Source organism: Hemibagrus wyckioides, linkage group LG29, assembly GCF_019097595.1.
Source record: "Hemibagrus wyckioides isolate EC202008001 linkage group LG29, SWU_Hwy_1.0, whole genome shotgun sequence".
Lineage (NCBI taxonomy): Eukaryota > Metazoa > Chordata > Actinopteri > Siluriformes > Bagridae > Hemibagrus > Hemibagrus wyckioides.
In genome coordinates, this window is record NC_080738.1 from 8,860,315 (window position 1) to 8,884,492 (window position 24,178).

At 37.6% G+C, this 24,178-nt stretch overlaps 1 protein-coding gene across 3 annotated transcripts in view; it reads left to right on the forward strand.

The window, feature by feature from the left end:
* fam184b (family with sequence similarity 184 member B) overlaps positions 1-21,697 on the forward strand; it is a 57,903-nt gene extending 36,206 nt beyond the window's left edge. For 2 of the 3 annotated variants that reach the window (XM_058385021.1, XM_058385024.1), the window contains 11 exons: positions 1,748-1,957; positions 2,144-2,250; positions 11,881-11,998; positions 12,079-12,252; positions 12,700-12,916; positions 13,907-14,037; positions 14,204-14,370; positions 16,250-16,679; positions 16,780-16,881; positions 17,434-17,663; positions 20,100-21,697. In XM_058385021.1, the coding sequence (XP_058241004.1) occupies positions 1,748-1,957; positions 2,144-2,250; positions 11,881-11,998; positions 12,079-12,252; positions 12,700-12,916; positions 13,907-14,037; positions 14,204-14,370; positions 16,250-16,679; positions 16,780-16,881; positions 17,434-17,663; positions 20,100-20,190 (1,977 nt within the window). In that variant the 3' untranslated portion in view covers positions 20,191-21,697. The remainder of the gene's footprint in view (positions 1-1,747; positions 1,958-2,143; positions 2,251-11,880; positions 11,999-12,078; positions 12,253-12,699; positions 12,917-13,906; positions 14,038-14,203; positions 14,371-16,249; positions 16,680-16,779; positions 16,882-17,433; positions 17,664-20,099) is intronic. The other variant, XM_058385022.1, reaches the window with a different exon arrangement.
* Positions 21,698-24,178: the final 2,481 nt, after the last annotated feature.

Genomic DNA, 24,178 nt, shown 5'->3' on the forward strand with positions numbered 1-24,178 from the left:
CCTGGCCACTCCTTCTACACTGTGCTAAATTTAAGAAAAAAAAGATGCCAAAATGTCATGTGTGAAGAATAATATGTCACATGACATCTTCACAAGATGCCATCTTTGAAAGTAGGTGATGGAAGTCATGGTAAGAGTCAGGAAGAGGATCAGCAGCAGAAGACTGTTTTTTGAGTTTGATTTTGAACTTTCGAACAGCTCTGTAGTAGCCACATGCAAGCTCTGGACTACCTCCTGGTCATTGCTTGTTGCAAGAGGATCATCTCTAACAGGTGCTGAAACATGTGCTAAGAAAAAGTGCTCTTTTATCAAGAGTATTTAAGGTGAAATGTGTTTTGAGTGGTGTGTTCTGTAGAAATGGCTTCAAGGCAAAGGTAAATAGTGATGAGGCAGGACTCAGGGAGCTTCACAGGGTGCAGTAGGTACACAGCATCATCTTTAGATGCCTTTAGAAAGAAGATGAAAGCATGTATCAGTTAATATTCCTGACATTCCTCAGAGTATGTTCATTAGTTTTTAAGGTGAAGAGAGTCAATGATGTCCCTTACATGAGTAAGCTATCAGCCCAGCCTCTTCAGGGTAACTCAACAACATCAGTGGATGTACAGGATGCCTGCTGCTGATGGGGTCTCAATATGATGTCCTTGAGTCTTTGAAAGATGGTGGGTGCAGGCCAAAGAGAAGAAACCATTACTGTCTTGGGCTTGGCATCCAGGGCCAGGGACACCTACCTTTAATCAAGGTTAAGTGTTCCTATCCACTCCACCAGGTCATCCACACACGGAAGGGGGAAGCTGTCAAATTCTGATGCCTAGATGAGGTTCTGGAAGTCACTGCAGACTCTCGTTACTTTTGTGGCTTTGGTAGCAGAACAATACCAGGTACCAGAACAATACCAGAAGACTCTTCAATTACTTACTTTATGGACACACAGGCAATCTCAGACTCAGACACAGCAGCATGGAAGAATTTCTCTTTAAAACACTACCTGCTGGCAAGAACAGCTTTCAAGAACAAGGGCTAGGAAAAACAAGCTTTTAAGCAAATAAGCATGAATCTTCACTTTCCCGTCTTTAGACAGCCCTGGAAAGCAGCAAGAAGCATGCATTAGCTAATACAGGTAAAATGATTACCAACCTAATTATACTGGATAGAAATTTCATTCATATTGCCCTCACTTGGTTTCTACTTTTCTACCTGGGGTGTTTACTTGAATATTGTTATTCTGCTTAATCAGTCAGATTATTAAAGAATCATTGAGCTGCATTTAAATATGGGGCTGGTAGGAGTTGTGAATGTAACAACAAAAAATTATCCAAAATCAAATTGTACCTGATTTGAAAGTAACTTGTGATGTATGTGTAAATGTAGATTATGTGCAAATGCCCTAGTTTACTAATCTAGTCAGTCTAGTGAAATCATTGATTATCTTGGTATCCTGATTTTTTAAGGCTGGTTTTATGGCAGTGTATGTTGATTAAAATGCCATGCACCAGTTTAATTAAATAAATGAACGTTGAACCATGAACATTCCAAGATCACAGTAACTTTAAAATGACAAAGATGTCATCCAGCTTGGCCAAGAATACAGCTTTATATTAGTTCAGTTCAATTCATATTTATTTGAATAGCAACACTGGACATTATCACAAAGCAGCTTTACAGAAATGTGTCATATATATTAACCTTTACCATGAATATGCCATACCTGTCCTAAATGTGTCTAGGGTAAATATTTGTTCTGCAGATACATAAAATGGAGGAAATGATACAAGCACTGGAGGAAGAAAGAGAAAAATTCAGGAGAAGAGAGGAGGAAAGAGAGCTTGAACAAGAAAGGAAAAGAGAGCAAGAAGAAGAGAAGGAAATTATTGGTTTGGAGCCATTGTGCAACCCTGAGTTTGAGAGACTTAATGAAGAACTGAAAAACACACAGCATACCATACAGAAAATGCAGGTATGTATATACACACAACAACATTTAAACATATGTAACATATATAACATAAATAATTAAGCTACCCAGGTAAAGAGAGAGAGGGAGAGAGAGAGAGAGAGAGAGAGAATGCCAACTGCATTTCAACATAAATCACAATGATACCTGTAACCCATCCAATTTGCAATAAACAAAGCTGTCTTCTAGGTTGACTTTGCATTGGAGAAGGAAGAACTGCAAATGGAAATCTCCACACTCAAAGAAGAGAGAAATGTACTACAGCAGTCTAACCATAGTTTGGAGGAGAGAATAAGGTATGGTATGGTCATTAGGAGTCAACCTTACTGGGTTTAGGTTAAGGTTCGTGTACTTCATTTTTGTTGTTCCTCCTCAGGTTATTACAATAACATCCATTTCAAGATGTTGTTCATGTATATAACCCAGTCAACAAGCTACAAAAAGATACAGTGGATATTAAAGGTATACACACTAAAATTGTAAGGCTTTGACATAAAAGATAAATAAAAGATAAATCATGTCAGAACTTTTCACACCTTTACTTTGATTTAGCAACCAACAGAATTCAAGTGAAAACAAATAGTAATGTTTTAGGAAAAAATATAAATAGACAAAACTGGAAAACTATGGTTGCATAAGTGTGCACACCCTTTTATGATGGGGCTTGTGCTCAGAATGAACCAATTCTAGATTTGGAGGGGTGTAAGATGGCACCAATGTGTATGGTACGCCGTCTGTTCTTGTTGTCTGTCTTAATAACTTATCTATTTTTATCATTTATCACTCATCACTACTAGTGTACGATCACCTAGCCCTACTTATTATCATTCGTAATTCTATGGAGAAATTACAGATTTATAGATTATATGGACAATCAAAGTCTCCCCCATCACTCCTCTCGGATATACCACTTTACCTCCCGCGTATTCCTTACATTCCTCCCTGTAGCAAGCGTTACAGAAGATGGGGTAAGAGAGGAGGACTGCTGGTTCGTGTTAAGGCCTACGTGGCAGTGTCCACTGTATACAAGCCTTGTCTCTGGTCGCTTGGATAGCAAGCAAAGTGTGGCTGCTATATCTCGCGGCACACCTGGGAGTTCAGCTATTGCTGGCTCCGACTCCTGTATACTGCTTCTGTGCACCCGGCAAACAAGGATTTGCATCCCAACAGCCTGATAATGTGATCCCAATGGCGCTCATCAATGTTAGATCACTGATGAATAAAACTTTCATTTTAAACAACTATTTTTCCTCTCGTGATCTGGATTTCCTTCTATTGACTGAGACCTGGCTGAAAGCAGGTGAGAACAGTGCTTTCTCTGAACTGTTCCTTTCTCAGCTCTCTGAGAGTCTCGGGTTGTGGTGGAGGCTAGGCATCTATCTGCAAAGACAATTTTAGCTGCTGGTCTATTCTTACAGACGACTTCTCTAGTTGTGAACTGCAGTTATATGTGGTTGATTTTAACTATCTTGTGTGGTTTGCAGTGGTTTATCGCCTACCTAAAATTAATAAGAACTTGTGATAAAATATGATAAGATCCTAATATGTGGTGATTTTAATATTCATGTTTGCTGCCCTTCCAACCAATTAGCAAATGATTTTATATCTTTGCTAGACTCCTTTGAACTTAGCCAGTCAGTGCTGGTTCCAACACATAAACATAAACAAACTACTGGACACCTGAGCTGGAAATTGTTCTTGGGCACCCTGCAATATTTGAGCAGTTTGAGCCTGTCTCTTTCTCTCTCCTCACTAAAGTAGTGCAACACATTAATCCCACATACTGTCCCTTAGATACAATTCACACAAAACTACTAAGAGGTTTTTAATATAGTGGGGCCATGTTTCTTCATCTTCATCAATAGTTGTCTTACTTGTGGTTGAGTCCGAGATGCTTTTAAACATGCTGTGGTCACTCTTCTTCTCAAAAAACCTCACCTTGATTCTTTTGTCCAACTTTAGAACTATTTCTCATCTCCCATTTCTCTCTAAAGTTCTAGAGAGGATTGTATCATATAATTGCAGCCCTTGAAAAAAATCATATATTTGAAAAGTTTCAATCTGGCTTTAGACCTTGGAATAGCATGGAGTCTGCACTGCTAAAAGTCTATAACAATATGCTTTTATCTTTTGACGCTCAAACTCTTATGGCATTGGTTCTTTTGGACCTCACAGCAGCCTATGATAGCATTGACCATGTGGTGCTAATCTCACGCCTGGCTCAAAGTGTTAGGCATTCAGGGCACAGCCCTTAAATGGCTCCAATCATACCTAGCCAATAGAAGGTTTTCAATTATGATTGGTGATCTCTCCTCTTCCTGTGCCTCTCTCTCCTGTGGGGAGCCACAGGGTGCTACTTGGCTCTCTCCTCTTTTTGCTGTATATGCTCCCTCTGGGGTCAATATTTAAGCAGTTCAATCTTTGTTTTCACTGTTACGCAGATGATATACAAATTTATATGCCTATAAAGCCAGTGGGGAGCAATGCACTCCAGCCACTGTTTAACTGTTTAAAAGCCATCAAACTCTGGCTTTCACTAAAGTTTCTTCATCTGAATGAAAATAAAAAGTGCATTTTGTTTGGAACTACAGCCATGCGAGGAAGTTTAAACTCAGACCTTGGGGATCTTACTCCCTATGTGAAACCAGTTGTTAGAAATCTGTGGGTTATATTCGACAGCAGCAGCAAAAACAGATCAATTCTGTAGTTAAAGTGAGCTTTTTCAAACTTCGCCTGCTGGATAAAGTGAAGCATTTTCTATCACACAGCGATCTCAAAAAGGAGGTACATGCTTTTATTAGTTCCAGATTAGTAATGCACTTTATGATGGTGTTAATCAGTCCTATCTCTCTCGCCTTCAATTAGTACAAAACACCGCTGCTCATCTCTTAACCAATACTTCCAAAGGTGATCACATAACTCCCATCCTCCATGCTCTCCATTGGCTTCTGGTACATTTTAGAATAGATTTTAAATTATTGATTTGTTAGTTTGTTAAATTGTTGATTAGTTTGTTTTTAAAGCCCTACATGGCCTGGCTCAGATCTCTTAATACCTCATAACTCTGGCAGAGTCATCTGGTCAACTTCTTTTGGAAGTGCTAAGATCCAGATGCAAAGGGTTTGGCGATTGGGCATTTGTGGTAGCAGCTCCCAAACTATGGAATCCCAAACTAAATTTGTTTTTATGCTTTCTGTTTTATTGTCTATCCATATTGATCTCTTAATCTTCTTAATTTCTTAGTTTTACATGTTCATTTTTATTTTAACAGCTTGTGTTGATTTCATATTGTTCTTTTTCTTATTGTTTGACTTCTTTATTTGTGATGTATAGCACTTTGGTCAACCTGAAGTTGTTAATAAGTGCTATATAAAGTCCACATCAGGTTCCACTCCTTCACCCTGAACAAGAATCTGAGGCTGTAATGGGCACGGACTCACCAAAACTGGACATTTATACAGACCAGGTGATTTTTTCATTAACTGTGCCCTCAGATTCCTGTTCTTAGCTGACAGTAGTGGAAACCAGTGCGGTTTGCGGTTCTGCTGTTGTAGCCACTTGATAGTTTGTGCATGGTGACATGCTTTTCTATTTCTACAGCACAGTTGTAAAAGATGATTACTTAAGTTACTATATCCTTACTAGCAGCTCAAACCAAAGTGGCCCTTTTCCTCTGACTTTTAATAAACAAGATGTCTCTCACTTAATGTCTTTCAAACCATTTTATGTAAACTCTACTGCTGTATGAGAAATTCCCAGAAAACCAGCGGTTTATTAACTTTTTAATTCAATTCAATTTATTTGTATAGTGCTTTTAACAATGGACATTGACCTTAAAGCATCTTTACAGAAAAAGTCATAAACCAATCAAGAGCTCTTGAACAAATAGGTCAGTGTAGTTTCTGAGTTCTTTATAGACTTCCATCCTGCCAAAAGCTGATACAATGGCAGTTCAGAGCTGATAGTATCTGAGTGGTTCTATCCAGAGCAAGCCCCTTTGGTCAGAGGCTGTCCATGCAGATCTATCCCCAGCAACAACTTACTTAAATACTTAAATTTCTAGTACCAACATTCATGCCACAATCAATGGCTTCAGAAGGTCAGAAGGTTTGGAATAACCCAGTCAGAGCCACAATCTAAATCAAATACATGTGGAATGACAAGTGAAGAAAGTTGGACACTTGATATACCCATACAGATTAGCATTTTTGCAAAGAAGAATGGAGTAAATGACAAATCAAGGTGCTAGGTTGGGGCACTTTTATACAAAAAATTTGAGTGCTACAAGCAAAAGGTGATTTAACCTAGGGGGTGTACATACTTATGCAACCAGGATATTATGGGTTTTTTTGACACTATATATCCAGAAGTATGCACACACTTTCCATACCCATATGTGTCTTTCCAAATAATGTCTTTCCATTTCTATAATAAAGCCTCCAATATTCTGGGAAGGCTTTCATTTAGATTTTGCAACATGGCTGTGGGGATTTGTGCTTATTGAGCCACAAGAGCTGATCAACTGAGAAGGCCTGGTGTGCAATCAACATACATTTGGCCATATAGTATAAAAATATTTTTTATCACAAAACCCTGCAGGGGTGTGCAGTGTACATTAAGACCTTAGATTTTTAAACATACTTTTATTTTCAATTTTGAAAAGGTCAAAGGTACAAGACTTATTAATTATATCAGATTAGGAATTAATAACAAACTTTGACAATTTGCTGTCCTGTGTCCTCTCTCTGTTGTGCTGTGTATATTTTCTGCATGCAAGTCTTTAATTCTTTGTAGTCAATATTTGTAAATAAACTGTGGTTTATGCATAATAATGTATTATGAGGTAATGTAACTGGAGGCAGCCATGAGAGAGAACAGAGCTGTGTAAATGTTCTCCATTTTCTCCATGCATTTTAGTATGAAACTTTCGGGAAAGAAAATTAGATTAGAACTCATGAAGGCACGCTTGGGTTCAGCAGGATTCTGTTGGTTTTATCATTCTGCTATGCTCCAGCTTTCTCTGTCTTTGTGTTCAGTAGTTCAAATGCAATATATATATACAGTATACTTGCATACTATTAATTAAACACAAGCTGCTCTTTAAGATATACCTATGTTTCACCTCCCATTCACCTCTGGCATTTCTCCACACCCTCAATGACACATATAGTGCCCTGCACTTGAAACGTTAACAGATTAGTCTAGTCTAATTAGTCAAATTACTGTTACACAGAAGGTTCGAGCCAGTGTTTTTAATGTAAAGTGGTATACTCTTTAAGTAAATTCTCAAAGCCACAATTCATTAGCAGATCTTATATAAAATCTTATCACTGAAAAATCTGTATTTCTAGGTTTTAAACCCCTTCAGACTTATAATTCGTAGAACCGTCTTCTGTACAGGAATTTAATTGAACACTGTATAACACTGGATGCCCAGGTTCTGGTGATGATCTATATTCATCTAGAGAGACCAGTGTAGTGAAGTCATTTGTGTGGATTGCATACTGTCTAAATTTTAAATCACTTTGAATAAATTCATTTGAAAAATAAATATGTTGTTTTAAAAGTTACATTGAATGAAAATTACACAGGGGTTACTGATCTAATATAAGTGGACTTTTTAAGAATTGTCTACACATATTTCAGGGAAGGTAGCAACAGGAAACTATCTAGTAAGACTTTTAGTTTTTTATATTTTACTTTTTATTTTAATGACATACGGTTTTCATCTAGTATGCTTCTACTAGGTATCAGGGATGCAGTAGATGTCTAAGCTAAACTAACAGGTCTAGTCTTACCAGCTGTGTGCATCTTAGTACTCCATCTAATGAAGCAAAGAAAATTTTTAAACACTGATGCAATGATATTCTCAGAGCTATGCTCAAAGCTCTGAGAATATCATCGCATCAGTGTTTAAAAATCAGGATCCATTGATGGCCAGAAGTGCAAGAGAGTTTAATTGTCCATGCTCTATTAATGGGAGCAATGGCATTTCCCCACCCCTGCCAATCACTGTGACATTAGCCAGTCATCAGCATCCATGAGCTCCTGTATATGCTATGACATAACATGAGCAGGAGTTGGAAAAGTTGAAGGGGCTGGCTTTCCATATCTGAAAAGAAGCATGAAGCTTGTGACATACTAGTCTTCACCCTCATCAGTGTGTTGAGGATGCTAGCTAGTGCATAGGAAATTGCAAATGAAACAATTGTGAGAAAATGGGTATTAATGATTCACAGAATCACATCTTTAGACACTTGTTTATTTATATTTCTATAAATTAAATGGCAAATTATATTTCTTATAGCCGTTCTCATTTAGAAGCCACATACAAGTTGATTAATAGATTTGTTCACATGAAATAAAATATGAATTAAAATGACTCATCACATCTGGTCATGTATCAACTGCAAACATGATACTGTTATACCCATCCTAAAAAGCCCACACTGGATAGCTCAGACAGCGGCAAATACAAGCCAGTAACATTTCTCTCAATTCTTTCTTAAATTCTTGAATGGCTGTATACAATATGTCACTCTTTCCTACATCTGTTTCAATATGTCACTCTTTCCTACATCTGTTTCAATATGTCACTCTTTCCTACATCCTAACCAGTCTGGCTTTAAAGCAGCACACAGCTCTGCAGACTGTTCGTTGGTGTTCGACATGGCTCAGTGCTGGGTCCTCTTCAATTCTAACACTATACCCACTCACTCAGTGAGGTATTATTCTCTCACAGTTAAATATCGTCACAACCTTAAATATCAGCTGATGACACCCAACTCTTTTCCTTCCGTAGATAAACATAGAGATGTGGCCATTAAGAATGTGCATCAAAAGAAAGGGGATCCTGAGATTTCGTGTGGTATCATGCAGGATCACTGCGCATGCTACATGCTGCGGGCACAGGAAAGACATGACAAGTAGGGTGCAGTAATGTTTGATTTGAGCAAACACAGCTTGTTAGTGGATACATTAGTTCTACCAGGACAAACACTGTATACAGAAAACATGTGTTTTTCAACTAAACAGTGCTGTTTCTTGAACTGAAGCTGCTCGTCCTTGGCCAGTCAATATTACATCATACTGTATTCATTATTTTTTGTCAGTTTTACTCTGTCTTCTAATTTTAAGCAAAAATTTCATTTTAGTTGAGAAGAAATTAGAAAATTAAACCAAATATTGAAACATTTCATTCATTAAATTAAACATGTGGCAACATTTATCAAATGGGTTGTTACAGTAAGAGAATATTCACAACATTATTAACACATACTGGGTATCATGTATAGCTGTGAATTTGGGTCCTGAAGGTTGTAATATGGTGTTCCTTTTATATATGATTCTGATTCAACTCTTAAAGGATGCATTTGGGTGAGATAATTAATTTATTTTGTTTGTTTTTCTCTTATTATTTCTAAAATTTTTATCAACAGTATGTTTAAATTAAATACGAATAATTATAGTTTTATTTTTGTCAGTTCTTTGTTGTATGGACATTTACTTTAGCAATTTTGTGTTGAAACAAAACTTTAAACAAACTTTATCACATGTCTCTTATTGTCAGAAGTCAGGAGAAATGCAGAAATCCATTTAATTACATAACAAAAACAAATGCTAGCTGAAGGCTGTAGCAGAACAAACACTGTGGTAACAACAGTTGCATGAAAAAAACATGGTGAAACACAGGAGATTAAATAAGGTGACCTAATGACTTAATAAAAAACGAGAGCATAAGCCAGACACATTAGGGCACCAACCAATGACAGGACGGGGCGGAGATGAATGAATAGGAACAAAATTCACATGGCAGTGTAAACCAAAAGAGTGAGGAACATAGCAAGGCCCGATGGGGAGAGTGAGGACGACAGCAAAGCAAGACCAAAGCAGCATTCTCAGCTGATTGAGGCAGCCAGAGGGGTGTCCACAGCAGGCCAAGGGGACAGAGCCCTGGAGTGGTGCAGGGTGAGGGGTAGCATCATCAGCAGGACAGAGGGGCAGGGCACCATTCTCCATGAGACCAAGAAGTGGTATCAGGAAGCAAAGCAGCCTCTCCCACAGAGCCGGGAAGTTGGGCAGCATCCTTCTAGGGCAGGGATACAAAATGAGGGGTAGCGAGGGTGTTCATTTGCTCTCTTCTAGACGTGTATGTACCCCAACACAAGGGAGGCCTCCAAGCAGGAGGTTGCTCTCAAGCTTATCAGTAAGCTTGCCCAGGAGAGTTGCAAGCCTGTTGATGCAGTTTTGGTTCTACTACAGCTGCTTATCTTCAGCACTGTCATAATTCTGCTGCATCCACTGTGGTCTTGCAATCTGTCACAAGTCAAGGCTAAGGTGGATACAAGTGCAGAAATCCATTTATTTACATAGCAATAGAAACTATTTAACTGTGACACAACAAATTCCCCCATGTAATCCTATTAGAACCCTCTAAGACAGAGTTTGAACCAATAGGAAAAGGAAAAGTTGAGAAAACACTTCAATGTGCATCAACTTGAACTGCAAAGTGTGGTTCTCTGATATTAGGTCTTTGTGAAATAGAGTACTGATAGAGTAGGATTTTGTGCTTCATGGAGACATGGCTGCACATGTACTTCCAGGACCTGTGCCTAAATATCTATGTTTAGGTTTATAAGAGTGAACACTGAGTGCTAAGAAGAAAGGTAGAGGGATTGGTGTTTTTGTAAATAAAAGGTTGTGCAACACTGGACATATTATAATGAAGGAATGCTCTGGATGTTGAACTTTTATTGGGAATGCATACAACTCCCAACAGCCACTGGCACTTCTGCGTTTGCAGTCACCAGACATCTGTACATGTACATTTCTTACAAGCTTTTTACTTTTGTATGTTTTTTGATTTTCACCTTCTCTTGGATACGGTAACCCCCTGTAAGAACCTTGCCTGTTTTTGATAGTTTCTCTTGGATTACAGATTGAACTTTTCTATGCTTGTTGGTTTTCTCTGTGTTCCAATATTTTTTGCAAGTTCCATCTGTTTGGTGACAGTATTTTAACATTGCCTGCTTTTGTCTTTCTGTCCATGCGTTACAATTACTCTGTGGATTGTTGTTTGTCCTGCTGGAATAAAGCAATTTGAATTTTAACTCTGAGGTCTAATATGTGAGACAGACAAATAACTACTTAAATAACTAAATAACTATCTTTTTTTCTCACACTCCAACGTCTATTTATCCTTGTCACAGACAAAGGTGTTAGATTACGTGTATCAACATTTTTTTGGTCTGTTTGTCCTTAAGCTTAAATTGTAAAAAAGCTTAAAAGCTACAAACAAAATTACACCTTATCTTATTAACACAAATAATTATCTTTGGGGTTTTCTTATTAAAGTCTCACGGACCAATAAAGTTTGGCCCCAGAACATGCACAGACATCTATTCCAATCATTACATTAAACCCTGGAGAAAAGTTAAAATGAATTTGCTAGAGCTAGAAACTTCAACAATTTCATTATTGTGTAGTTGATCTACGGCTGGTGTTTGAGAGAATAATGCAATTATTATTAGTTTTGAAAAAAAGTACCTGTTCATTTTCTCTTCAGATTTACCCCCAATTTCTGGACGTTTCTGTGCAAATTCTATGCAAGAAATACAAAAACTGAAATAAAATATACAAAAATCAATAAATTAAGGAGCAAGATAGTTGACATTAGTGTTTTTACTGCATCAAAATTACCACTTTCTGAAAAACATAGTAAACCTAGAAAAGTATTTTTTTTAAAAAAAACCTTCCCAACTATTTCTTGGGTTTTATCTATCTATCTATCTATCTATCTATCTATCTATCTATCTATCTATCTATCTGTCTATCTGTCTGTCTGTCTGTCTGTCTGTCTACATAATGTTTTGGTTAGCATTTTTATGAAAAAGTACTTCACCACATTATACTTTACATCTGTTCAGGTTGCAGTTTGAGAAGCATCTCTCTGATCATGTAGCAGAGCTACAGAAAGAGAGAGAAAAGGAAATCAGAGACATTAAACTGCACTGGCAACACAAGGTTGAGGATCTACAGATGCAGGTAATACCCACATGCTCATGCACACAGTTACACACATAGTTGTTTTTATTCTTTAAACTTACTTCATGCTGGACCTATAGATGGAGGGGGAGAAAGCGCTATTCCAGAGGAACAATGAAGAAAGAGATAGTGAGGACTGCCATGGAAATGAAGAAATGGAGAGAATGAAGCTGGAGATCCAAAAAACAGTAGAAATGAACAGCTCACTCACTGCCCAGCTTTATGCCACAATTCAGGAGAAACAACAGTTACAGGTAAATTGAAAAGGCAGGTCTCATTCTAACTCCCACCCACCGCCATGGTGTGTAAATCAAATGGTGAAATTCTCAATGAGGTTCTTATCAACTCCAGGTTGTAACATTACAATTATATCTGTTCTAAGTATGTACGAACAATCAAAAACAAATACTGTAAGGTGTTACAAATTTTAACCATTTGTCCCTATTTTAAATGATATTGCACAGGGGTGGACTAATGTATAATTATGATAGTTAAAATAGTTATGGAATTTTTTAAATCCCTGTGCACCATTTCTCATGTGAGCTGCTGAACACAGGCACCTGCCAAAACAGTCAGAAATTTATAAAAATTGTTTAGGTGTAGTACATACTCACTGACAATAGCCAAAACGAAATCTTGATGCAATTTACACTGACCCTAGTATTATAGAAGTATGATGCTCTGTGTTTTATGTGTCATAGGTTGTACATGAGGAAGATGAGGAAGAGGAAGCAGTGATGGAAAATGAGTTAAGTGATGAAAAGAGAGATGAGCTTGGATGGCATCAGCGAGAGCAGGAATTGTTACGGTTAGAGAGACTCAACCACCAGCATGCCTTACTGGCTCTAGAGAAACATGCAGGTGAAGAGCTGCAGGCAGAAAGACAGCACCTTCACACCCAGTACAAACTACAGCTGGGTAAGCACGACAACAGAAACAATACAATCATTAACTAGTTTTAAAGATCAATTTTATTATTAGAAATTGAATTTTTAAGTATAAAAATTTTTTAAATACTAGTAAACAGAGTTATTGGCATCCTTAGTTAAAATTGTCTATTAGTCTCTAAAATGTTTGCCAGAGCTCTAAACAACCCAAAAGGGTCACAAATTGGGAATAAAAGCAGTTTTTTCAGGAGAGATTGGGGTCAGGGAGATCTACTAATATGCTTTGTTTAAATCCAGTGTTAAATAAAAACAGGCCGTACCTAACTGATTGAACAGGTCATCAATGCGAAGGCAAAGGGCAAATTTAGACACCGTATGACTGACCAGGCCATTTGTTTTGGGTCAGACTATTAGTACTACAGACTACTTGGTCAGACTACTATTTATAACTAAATAACACGTGTAATGTGTGATATTTGAGTTTAAGCATTAAAAAAAAATCCTTAAGCAGTGAATTTTGAACATTCCTTCATTTAGTTTCCTTTCAAATTTTGGTGGGGGATCCCAGTGAGAGTCATAGTCTGAGATGGTCAGCCAAGGTGGTTCACTAAATATTCTATTACCAAGGGGCTGCTACTTCAATTGGCACCTCCAATCAGAGGACAGGCTAACCCAGGCTATCCCAGAAGATCCTGACCCAGTCACAAAACTTTGATTTACACCTCCTGCATTCAAAATTTGTTGTTTTTATGTGAATTTTAGTGTCAGTGTTTTTGTGACCCTGACTGTCTTCTTTTTCACAATTACTAGACACATTTTTAAGGGAAGGTTTTGCAGTGAGAAAATGTGTTTAACAATACAATATCTTTTACTCAATCTCCTAAAGTATCTGCAGTTGATGGTACATGCAATGTTACCATGTCCTGCTTTTACACTCTTTTATCAGTGTTTCTGTGTGTGTTTCTCTTTCCTTCTTTCTACCCTCCCCCCAAACTGTGTGTGTGTGTGTGTGTGTGTGTAGAAAAACAGAAAGCAGAGTTAACACAGCAGCACACTGAATGGGTCAGACAGGTCACACAGAGGCATATGAAGCAGATAGAAGACTTGCAGAATGAACTGAAGACACATACAGAGATGATGGCTTTGCAACAGGTAAAAAATCCTAATCCCAGCAATATTACCCCTGAGTAAATACACATCCTGTTTATTCATGGACATGCAATATACCAGCATACAAATGTATCTGGTATCAGACATATACAAATACAACACTGAGATAAGATAAGATAAAAGAACCATTTCCCTCTTTCTGTGCAAGGACCTGAAACAGCAAAACCGACTACAGTCACTTGAGAGGCAGCTGGATGAGAGGAGCAGTGAGGTGCAAGAGCTGAAACGAGAGAATGAGGAACTGAGAGAGCGAATGCATGACCTCAACTCAGAGAGAGAAACCAGCATGAACCACAAACAAAAGAGCAGCAAAAGGTCAGATTAAGGTTCAAAAATTCAAATTAATAGAAATCAGAAATGTGTATTTCCTGAAGAAAATGCATAAACAAGTTCACAGCATAAGCAAGTTGCTGATGTCGCTAAGGTGTTGCTAAGTGGATGCTAGGATGTTTCAGCATGATCTGACTTGTGGTTCCATACCCAAACTGCCTTTTATGTTTTGTGGGGATCCATCTAATATATCATGTTAATTAAGTTCTGCTTTGCAAACACTGATGCAGACAATAGTCATAGTTTGTCATGTTTGTGTTACTGTTGTATTAAGTTTTTCTTCAGTGGTTATATGAATTAGAGCCTAGTAGCAACCTAACCTAGTAGTAGTAGCCTTCAGCATATTTATTTTGTTCACTTCCCAGGTTTGGGTAGGAATGAGGAGATGGGATGCAGTCTTGGGCCTCAAGGAAACCTTTATTTTCTTCTTTATTTAAGAATTATCTGCCATGTCTTTATGCAGTGGAGCCGCTGGTGTGTGGTGTGGTCTGACCCGAGGGTGAAGGCCTGCCCCAAAAGGTAGTATAGAGAGCTTGTGGCAAGGGGCACTCCTCTCCCTCCTCCATCTAGGCTAATGCGGCTCTAGAACAAAGGGGAGTGAGAAGTCAGGAGATTGTAAGAGAGGTCCGCCTCAGAGTGCAGCTTTTACCTATGTAAAGGCCTGTTGGCTTTGCTCTGTCCACTGGTCCAGATCGGGTGCTCTCTTTTTTGTGATCAGTCAATAGGCTAGTGACATTTGAATAGTTAGTACAAACTTCACCCTCTGTTTCCTGTAACATAGTTCCTGTTTTTGAATTGTTTGCCGCAAGTTTCTTGGCCCTGTCAGTGTTTAAATTATATCGATTTATTTTCCCTTTCCCCATTTTTTATATTTTTTCAGGCAGTTAATCTTTTTGGAGAACACTTTTGTTTTCTGTCTAAAGACAGCAAGTGGAGGAAACCCACTTGGAATTGTCTTATTATTCAGCCCATATTCAGCCAAGGTATGGCAAACATTCAGCTTGTCCAGTGTGTTAGCTGCAGGATATTTAGCAATTCTTCCTCCATTATTAACAGTCATTTTACATGTGATAATTGTATGTTAGTTAGCACTCTGACAGAGAAGATTGCAGCATTAGAGGTGTGCATCCAGATGCTAGAGAGGGTTAGCGATAATGAGAGCAGAGTATTGTCTATAGGGGAAAATCTTGATGCCTTAGACAGAGTTAGTAAAGACCCGGCAGGGCGAATGGGTCAGAACTCGGCAGCATAGTTGCAAAAAGCAAAGCTAATGCTAAGGCTTGCACCACTTCTGTCTGCTTCACGTGTCTAACAGGTTTGCTCTCTTCAGTGAGGCACTTACTGAGAATCCTGAAAGAGCACTGGTTATAGAAGACTATTTTAAGGCATGTGAAATCAGCTACACCTTTAGGGGCTCCAGCAGCACTGATTAGGTGTATGTCAGGAACTATGGTACCAGACAAAGCAGGTAATATTAGGGTTTTGGGAAAGCTTAGGTTTGTGAAGGTAGTTTCTCACATAGGAGCTAATGATACACACCTTCTTTCGACAGAGGTTACTAAGAGTAATATTGTAAAAGTATGTAAATTAGTGAAGGCGATGGACAATTCATTAATATCCTCTGGCCCTATCCCAATGTGGTGTAGCGATGTAGCTTACAGCAGGTTATAGTCACTAAACACGCTTTGAGGAAAGCATAGAAAGACTGGAAAAAATAGAAAGACCTTATGTGGTAAAACTATTATAGCTTCTATAAATTTATTTTATTTTTAAGAAATTATGAAAAAAGAAAAAACATAAACTACGTGGTACACTGTGCATAAATTGATCACTTTTCAGTACTTTAAATTTTTGTATTTTGCAGGGAATCTAATTCCTGGAAGGAGAAAGGGGATGAGGACAGATCTTGGAATGGGGAAGAGAACAGGAATGATGAAACACCGGTCGAAATAGAGACCATAAAAAATGAAGACAGAATGGAAATAAAGACCATAATGTCTGATTTCAGCGCAGCCCAAACACAGCTACGTGCCCACATTATTGCCTGCGAAACAGAGAATGCACTACTCTTATTATATTTTTTCAATAATTCACAATTTATACACATTTTAACAAACACACATAGCTTTAGAATAAACATAATCATAAAAAATAACTGTTTATGTATGTATATGTATAAATGTAGACTTAAAGAGAGGGAGGAGACGGGTAAAAGAAGAGTAGAGGATCTACACATCATTGCTAAACTGCAAGAGAAGCTCAGTGAAAGAGATCAGCTTATCAAGAGACTGGTGGTTAGTCCAAAAGACAACATGCATGTGAAAGAGGGTTAAGTAGTGTACACTACCTATGCACATACAGAAACTAGGAATTCTGTGTTCTTTTGTTCACCAGGAAGATCTCCATCAGTTATCCCAACATCCTCCTCTTAGCAGTGAAGGGACAGTGAAGTCCTATCACCCCAGAACACAATCAGGTCTCACACCTACCATGAAGGTTAGTTTCTCACATCACACACAATACCTGGAGACATTTTGGGATACGGATCAGGCAAACAATGGTATATGTAACAATTACCAATAATATAGAAAAGAGTGACATTTATGCCTTTCCCCACATCACAGCATGCGAATGCTTTTCATAAGCAGACCCATTAATTGTTAATTAATTAGTTAACTCATATTAACTGGTAAATGTTTTATGATTCATTGCTTGAAGAATGAAATCACTGCATGCTGAAATGCTGCTGGATGTTGCCATTGTTTTTCTAAATCAAAAAAAGGACTGTGTACATTGGAGTATAAACTGTGGAGATAATATTCAGAAACACACACACTGTAAATATAAATACACAATGAGATTACAATATATCCCTCCTTTAAAATGAACATGGAATACAAACTAATGCAGTTGTCATGTGTCTAGAAATAACATGCAAGAGAAATTAATATCTGCATGAACACATGAAATATGCCATTGAGATTTGGACTGTGAATTTGGACAAAGTGGTCAGCTAAGCAAAACAAATGTACTTTATCATGTTTCCAGAGAAAGGTCCTTGAGGATATCCCACCAAGTGGGACCAGCATACCAAGTCTCAGTTCGTTGGAGGGTGCATCCCCCAAGTCATCACAACTGTCAAGTCGGTCAATTTTCCTATCACAGATACAAACTCCAATTTCCCCTCATCATGAAGCCAAGACTTCTTTACGACACACTCTCTCTCCCACTCATGATCTCCTGCACCAGTTGCAACTCAACAATAGCCAGCACATACGGTAATTACAATCATCCAAAATCAGTACACATGGGATTAATAAAAAGAATATAACTCTTTTGAAAAGTGCTAGGAACAAGAATAGTTAAGAAGAAATTTCTGGAATTTATTCAGATTTCAATTCTAATAAAATTTCCAATTTATGAGAGTATTTCCTGAGTTTTTTAATACACAACAGTATCTAGCATCTACACAGAATCATCATGTGAGTGGAAGGTCTGCAGTATGAAACACATTGTTGATAAGAAAGATCAGAGGAGAATACAACACTGGTCTGAAATGCCAGGAAGTCTCTAGCAACTCAAATCTCAGAATGCACATTAAACCAGTTTGTATGAGCTTGTGCCCATGATAGCATCAGATAGTGCTGATGGGGTGGAAGTCAGAATGGTCTTCTGCTGCCCACCTAACTCAAGGTTTTATGGTTTGTGCATGCTGAGATGTTTATCTGCATTTGAGTTTCTATGTTTTTCCTGGCATCTTGAACCAATCAGGCTATTTTCCTTAAACCTCAGTTATCAGCACGGTGTTTCCACCCAAAGATCTGTCACTCTCTATATTTTGTGTAAATGCCTAATTGAGACAGTTTTGCGTTAAAATCCCAATTTTCACATCACACTCGACAAACTGTATATATATATATATATACATATATATATATAGTGAGGGTAGAGAATTCCTGCCGCTCAAGGAATACAGGTTGATTGGCTGTATTCCTTCTCCATCCCACCTTGCAGCCACATGCACATACATACATACGTATGTATACACTGTAACTGAATAATCATCCAGAGTTACTATATTATCAGAAAGCTATTTTTGAAGCTTATTTGCTTCAAAACTACTTCAGTGGTCAATAAGCACTACATGTTATTAGAGAACTGCCTAGACATCCAGCAGTTCAGTGACCATAACATGTTGCTACATTGCCACGCTGCACTGGGATAGGGCCAGTTCATACTTATGGCATCAGACATTACCCCTGATAATTTAACACACCTCTAAACTATGACTGATGAATGTATATCATATGCTTGACAAAGACCCCAACATTACCGGCTATGTCTGGCTCTCTGACTCATATACTTCCTGAAGACCTAGCTAATTTAAAGGGCCATAAAATAAAAAGGCATAAGGGGAAAAGAGTGAAAGATTATTAATGAATGGTAAAAATTGTATAATTTAAACCACATGCATGAAACTCCCAGCAAACAATTCAAAAACCCAATTAAAGGAGAGATTAACTAATATGAGCAGGGTTGCCCTCTGGTGGTCTGGCAGGGAAATGTCTGAGGTATCTGTGACAGAACTACATCACCAGAACTACGTTCAGTGGAGGCAAGAGATATTGGATGATTTTATCTCATGCTGTAAGGAAAACAACCTGCAGCTTAACATCAAGAAGGTGGAGGAACAGGTGGTGGATTCACAAGGTGGAGATGGTGTAGTCCTATATGTACTTTCACAAGTCCAAGTCAAGTCACTAGAGACCTAATTTAGTCAATGGCACATTATGAAGCCATATGGAAAATGTGACTAACAACTGTTTCTTATTGCCAAGGTATGCCCTTTTGGTTGCTTTTTTAAACAATGAATTGCTCTCGTTGTCTTACTGTTATGGTACTCTTACTGATGTTTTGAGCCCTGTGAAAACAGCATTTATTGTGCATGAAGTCCAGAGTGCTTCCTATGAGAGAAAAGCTATTCTGATACTGAGCCATTGCACAAACATTGGGCATAGCCAATAAGTTTAGTCATGTCATTGGGACACCGACAACTATCTGTTCCTAAAACATTGTTGGTCTTTACCAAAGGTGCCATATTCTAAGTTGTTTGATTAAGTTGTCTAAATATCAATATCAGGAAAAGGAATCTGACATTCTGATATATCATCTCATATTTATCTTATGATCTTAAAGCCAAATATATTCAGTCGACCGCAAAAACAAAGAACTTGAATTGCCATTACAATAAATTTCAGAGAGGATTGTAAGCACTGATTACATAGATGATTGAAAACAACAATACATAGTAGAAAATGTTTTAGAGGACAGTAGATGGACAGAGATTATATGCATGCAACCATTACAGTCTCTGATTGTACTCATATTGTACTCAGAACTCATATTAGTCTTTTTAAAATGTTTTTATTAAAAAGAGAAATGCATTCTATCAAAAAACGTAACTTGCTGCCTTTCCATAGATAATAAATATCCTGTCAAGAGGAGTGTACATGTTAACTTATATTTGCCTCTGTATTAGGTTTGGCTTTGAAACTTATTGACAGTAAGAATTCAGGAATATTTCAGGAATTCACCAGTGGTATATAAATAGAACTGGGACTGAAAAAAATCTCTAGGTTTCTCCTGCACACCCACTGAGTATTCCACCTCAAGCATGTCACCATCTCAAACTGATGTGTTTATCTGTGTTATAGGGCTCCATCTGAAAAGAGGGTGATTGAAGCAGGACCTGATGGCCAAGACCCCAAGAAGCAAGAGTGGCTCACCAAATACTTCTCTTTCTGAGCATAATTGGATCATGATTTGTTTGTTATATGTTTTCTCCTGTCTGTACAAACATATGCTGCCACACATTTTTACATCATGTCTATGATCTCAAACAGAGGGAATTAAAAACATAAATCCTCATAATTCCACCTAAAACAAACCACTATGTATTAATTTGTAGTCAAATATTCACATGAAAATGAGGAAACATGCAGTTTCTGTTCATATTTTGATTTGGAGAACATTTTTCAATGTATGCTGCATGACTTAATGAATATTAATGTAAAACCAAATTTTTCTTTAAAAAAAACAAAACAAAACAAACTTGATTAACATCTGTTTGCAAATTTCAGATATTTTGGAACCAAAATATGTTATCAGCAACTGTTTGGTGAATTATTATATAACACACTGAACTCTTCAAATAGATGCACCCAGGTTTACTCTATCCTACATGCCAGACATGAATGGGTAAGTCAGATCAACCCATTATTAACGTAATAACATTATCTTGTAATAACTTTAACACAAGGAGCATTGCCAATAAACATGAAAAGGGATAACTTAGCGAGGAGAGATGATTTAAAATCAAATTAAAATGAATGGGAGGAAAATATTAGACTGAATCTGGAAAATCGACAATTTGAACATTAAACATTTAACACACAATGATGATAATGTCAAAATATATAATATGCAAACAAATGATAATATATATATAATATCTACGATGAAAAGTATTTAAAACTATTTACCTCAGAATACTTGTTTCTTGCCTATGAGCTGATTTTTAGCCCATTTCCAAAAGTCTTTATTGGTCTAGGGACATGAATGGCCTTTTTTTTTTTTTAGCTTTTACACCATTTTTGTCATGACCTCGAAGCTGGTATCAATCAGCTCTGTTATTATGGTAGCCCCCTCCTCTATGGTAGTCTCCTCACAAACCCACTACCATAGTTCATAGCGGTACTAATGTACTCCTTATTTTACTTTAGATGCATTGCATTTCATTGTCCTGGCTTTTTGATGCCATGGTGTGCATGCTGGTGGTTGTTCAGAAGTTAAGGCTTTTTGGGTTTTGGGCTAGCACTATTAGGCACCGAAGCAAGTTATTTAAACTTCATTTGCTCAACTGACAAAAGTCTGTTTGGAAAATATGCTAAATATATTAAAATATAGTTTGCCAAATATATAAATGTAAGCTGAAGAGTCTTCCTGAAGGACATATATTAACACTAAAATTGCTTTTATTATATTATTGCTGCCTTCAGATATTCTATTCAACCTCCTCAATATTCAACCCAAACCTTCATACTTAACATTGGTTGTGGAAATGACCAAAGGTAAAGAACCAGTGGTGCTATGTAACTGGTATTTTGAATTAAATATGCTGTTTGTTATCAAATGCTTTAATGAATATCTAAATACAGTATATAACTATAATGGAAGTGGCTAAAGGGTATTTGTGGTCAAACCATCTGACCATTGATCTCCAATAAATTACATATAAACAACAAAAATTGTTAATGTTGTATTATTCACAACCACAGAGATATCCCCATCTTAGCACTGTCACATTATATCTCCAGGATCCAGGTTTAATCCTGAAGTCAGGTTACTGTCTGTAGTTTCTATGCATGTTCTCCCTGTGTCCTTCTGGATTTCTGCCAGGTCCTCATGTGTACTAGCACAAGGGAAATGGAAAAGCATTTTACATTGGAATTAAGATAAATGAAGATTTGAGATTAAGAAAAATTAGGATTTTTGGAAGGAACGTTGTTAGTTCATAAAAGTAAGCACATTTTCTGAGGCAGGAGTTAGCTTAGCTAGTTAGCTTGTCATGTTGTAGAAAAACCAGAAAACACAAACACCTCTGACCTACAGACTCAAGTCTTGCAGATGTTCCTCAAAATTTAATGCAATTAAAATAAAAAATAATTGCTGTGGTATAAGAGGAATAGTTTTTCTGACATACAACACAAACTCAAAAGCAATACTCAGTTTTACTCAATTTTTTCAGTTATTTTAACAGTGACAGTGTTATTATTTGATCTTTTTTGACTGCAATCATCTTGCCACTTATAGAAACACCTTCTCCTAACAGTTCTGATTATTCCTTTAATATTGTTTAGGATTTAAAAGGATCAATCTTTCCAGTTTTAATTCTTTTTGATAAATACACATCCAGCTAAATCATCATCAAATTTCTGTTCCAACATTCATCTTTTGGATTTTTGTATATTTGTATCCATACCCAATTTGGAGCCAATCTAGGGGATGCAAAGAGCCATAGGCCTCCTGCACCAGGTATACAAGGATGGTAAACTGAGGGTTTGACTTGCTCAATTAACACTAAGTCTTTGCTTTCAGGGAAAAGAATCAGGACTAATTTCATGTCATGACTAGCTGCTTCAACTACCCATCTATATGACTTTGGAGCCAAAACACTGTTAGACCTAGGTAAGACACACAGCTAACCCCATTCCTCAAATGTAAGAATCTGTTCCTCCACAGACGCAGCTCATGGCCTACAAGATGTTCCCATTTGTCCTTCCAGTGGAGCAAAGATTCAAGATTCAATTCAAGATTCAAAGAACTTTATTAATCCCAGGTGGAAATTCCTTTGCCATGTTACAGTTGCTCTAATAAAAAAATAAAAATATAAGAGAGAAAGAAAAATATATACACTGTTATATAAACTGTAAAATAGAATAAATAAATACAAATACTGTACAAATAATAGTGTAGAGCTGTAATATTGCACACAAGGATTGTAAATTGGTGATAATTTTAACAGGTGATAATGGTAATGATGTATTGTACATGATAGAAAACTGAAATTGTAATGTGCATGAAAGGTCTAGAATTACTATAGCACCCATTATTATTTATTGCGCATGAAAATGCACATGAAAATATCCCAACACTTAAAGAGAGGAATTGTACAGTTTAATTGCCACAGGGATGAAAGTGCTCTAAATCTAAAGTGATCTAAAGTGATCTAAAGTGCTCAGTGCTACACTTTGCAATGATCAGTCTCTGGCTGAATGTGCTCTTTTGATCAACCAGCACACTGTGTAGTGGATGAGAAGGGTTGTCCAGGATTGAATGGAGTTTTGCAGCATTCTTCTCTCAGCAACAACGGGAACTGGGTCCAGCTCCATGCTGGTGCATGATGACACATTAGTGTGTCCAGTTTATTTCCCTCTGCCAACTTCATGTTACTTCCCCAACAGACCGCTGAATAGAAAATGACACTAGACACCATAGACTCATAGACTCATCTGCAGTATGGTGTTGCAGATGTTAAAGGACCTGAGCCTCCTCAGAAAAAAACCTTCTCTGTCCTTTCTTGTAGTGCGCTGTTGAGTTTAGTGTCCAGTCCAGTTTGTTGTCAATATGGACTCCCAGGTATTTGTAATACTCAACAATCTCAGCTTTCTCTCCAAGGACAGACAAAGAAGAGGCTGGGCTTCTGGATTTTCTAAAGATTTTTCCAATTGTAGGAGGTTGAGCTCACATCAGGTGACAAAGTTGTCACTGCTGTCTGATACTCAAAGGTGTTACCTCCCTGGGTACATCTGACAATCAGAGTCATCAGAGAATTTCTGAAGGTGGCAGGATTCCAAGTTGTGTCTGAAATCCGATGTATACAGCATGAAGAGGAAGGGAGAAAGTACTGTTCCCTGAGGAGCACCAGTGCTGCAGATCACGGTGTCGGAAACACAGTTCTGTATTCGGACATACTGGGGATGTCCGGTGAGGTAGTCCATAATCCATGAAACTAGATGAGTGTACACATTCATGTTCTTCAGCTTCTCTCCAAGTAGGGTGGGCCTGATGGTGTTAAAAGTCGAAAAACATAAACCTTAAAGAACTCCCCGGTTTCTCTAGGTGGGTGTAGGCGTGGTGAAGCAGATGTATAATAATAACTCCGAGTTGAGGCTGGTAGGCAAATTGTAGGGGATCAAGGAAGATATAATTCATATACAGAACATAACAGACA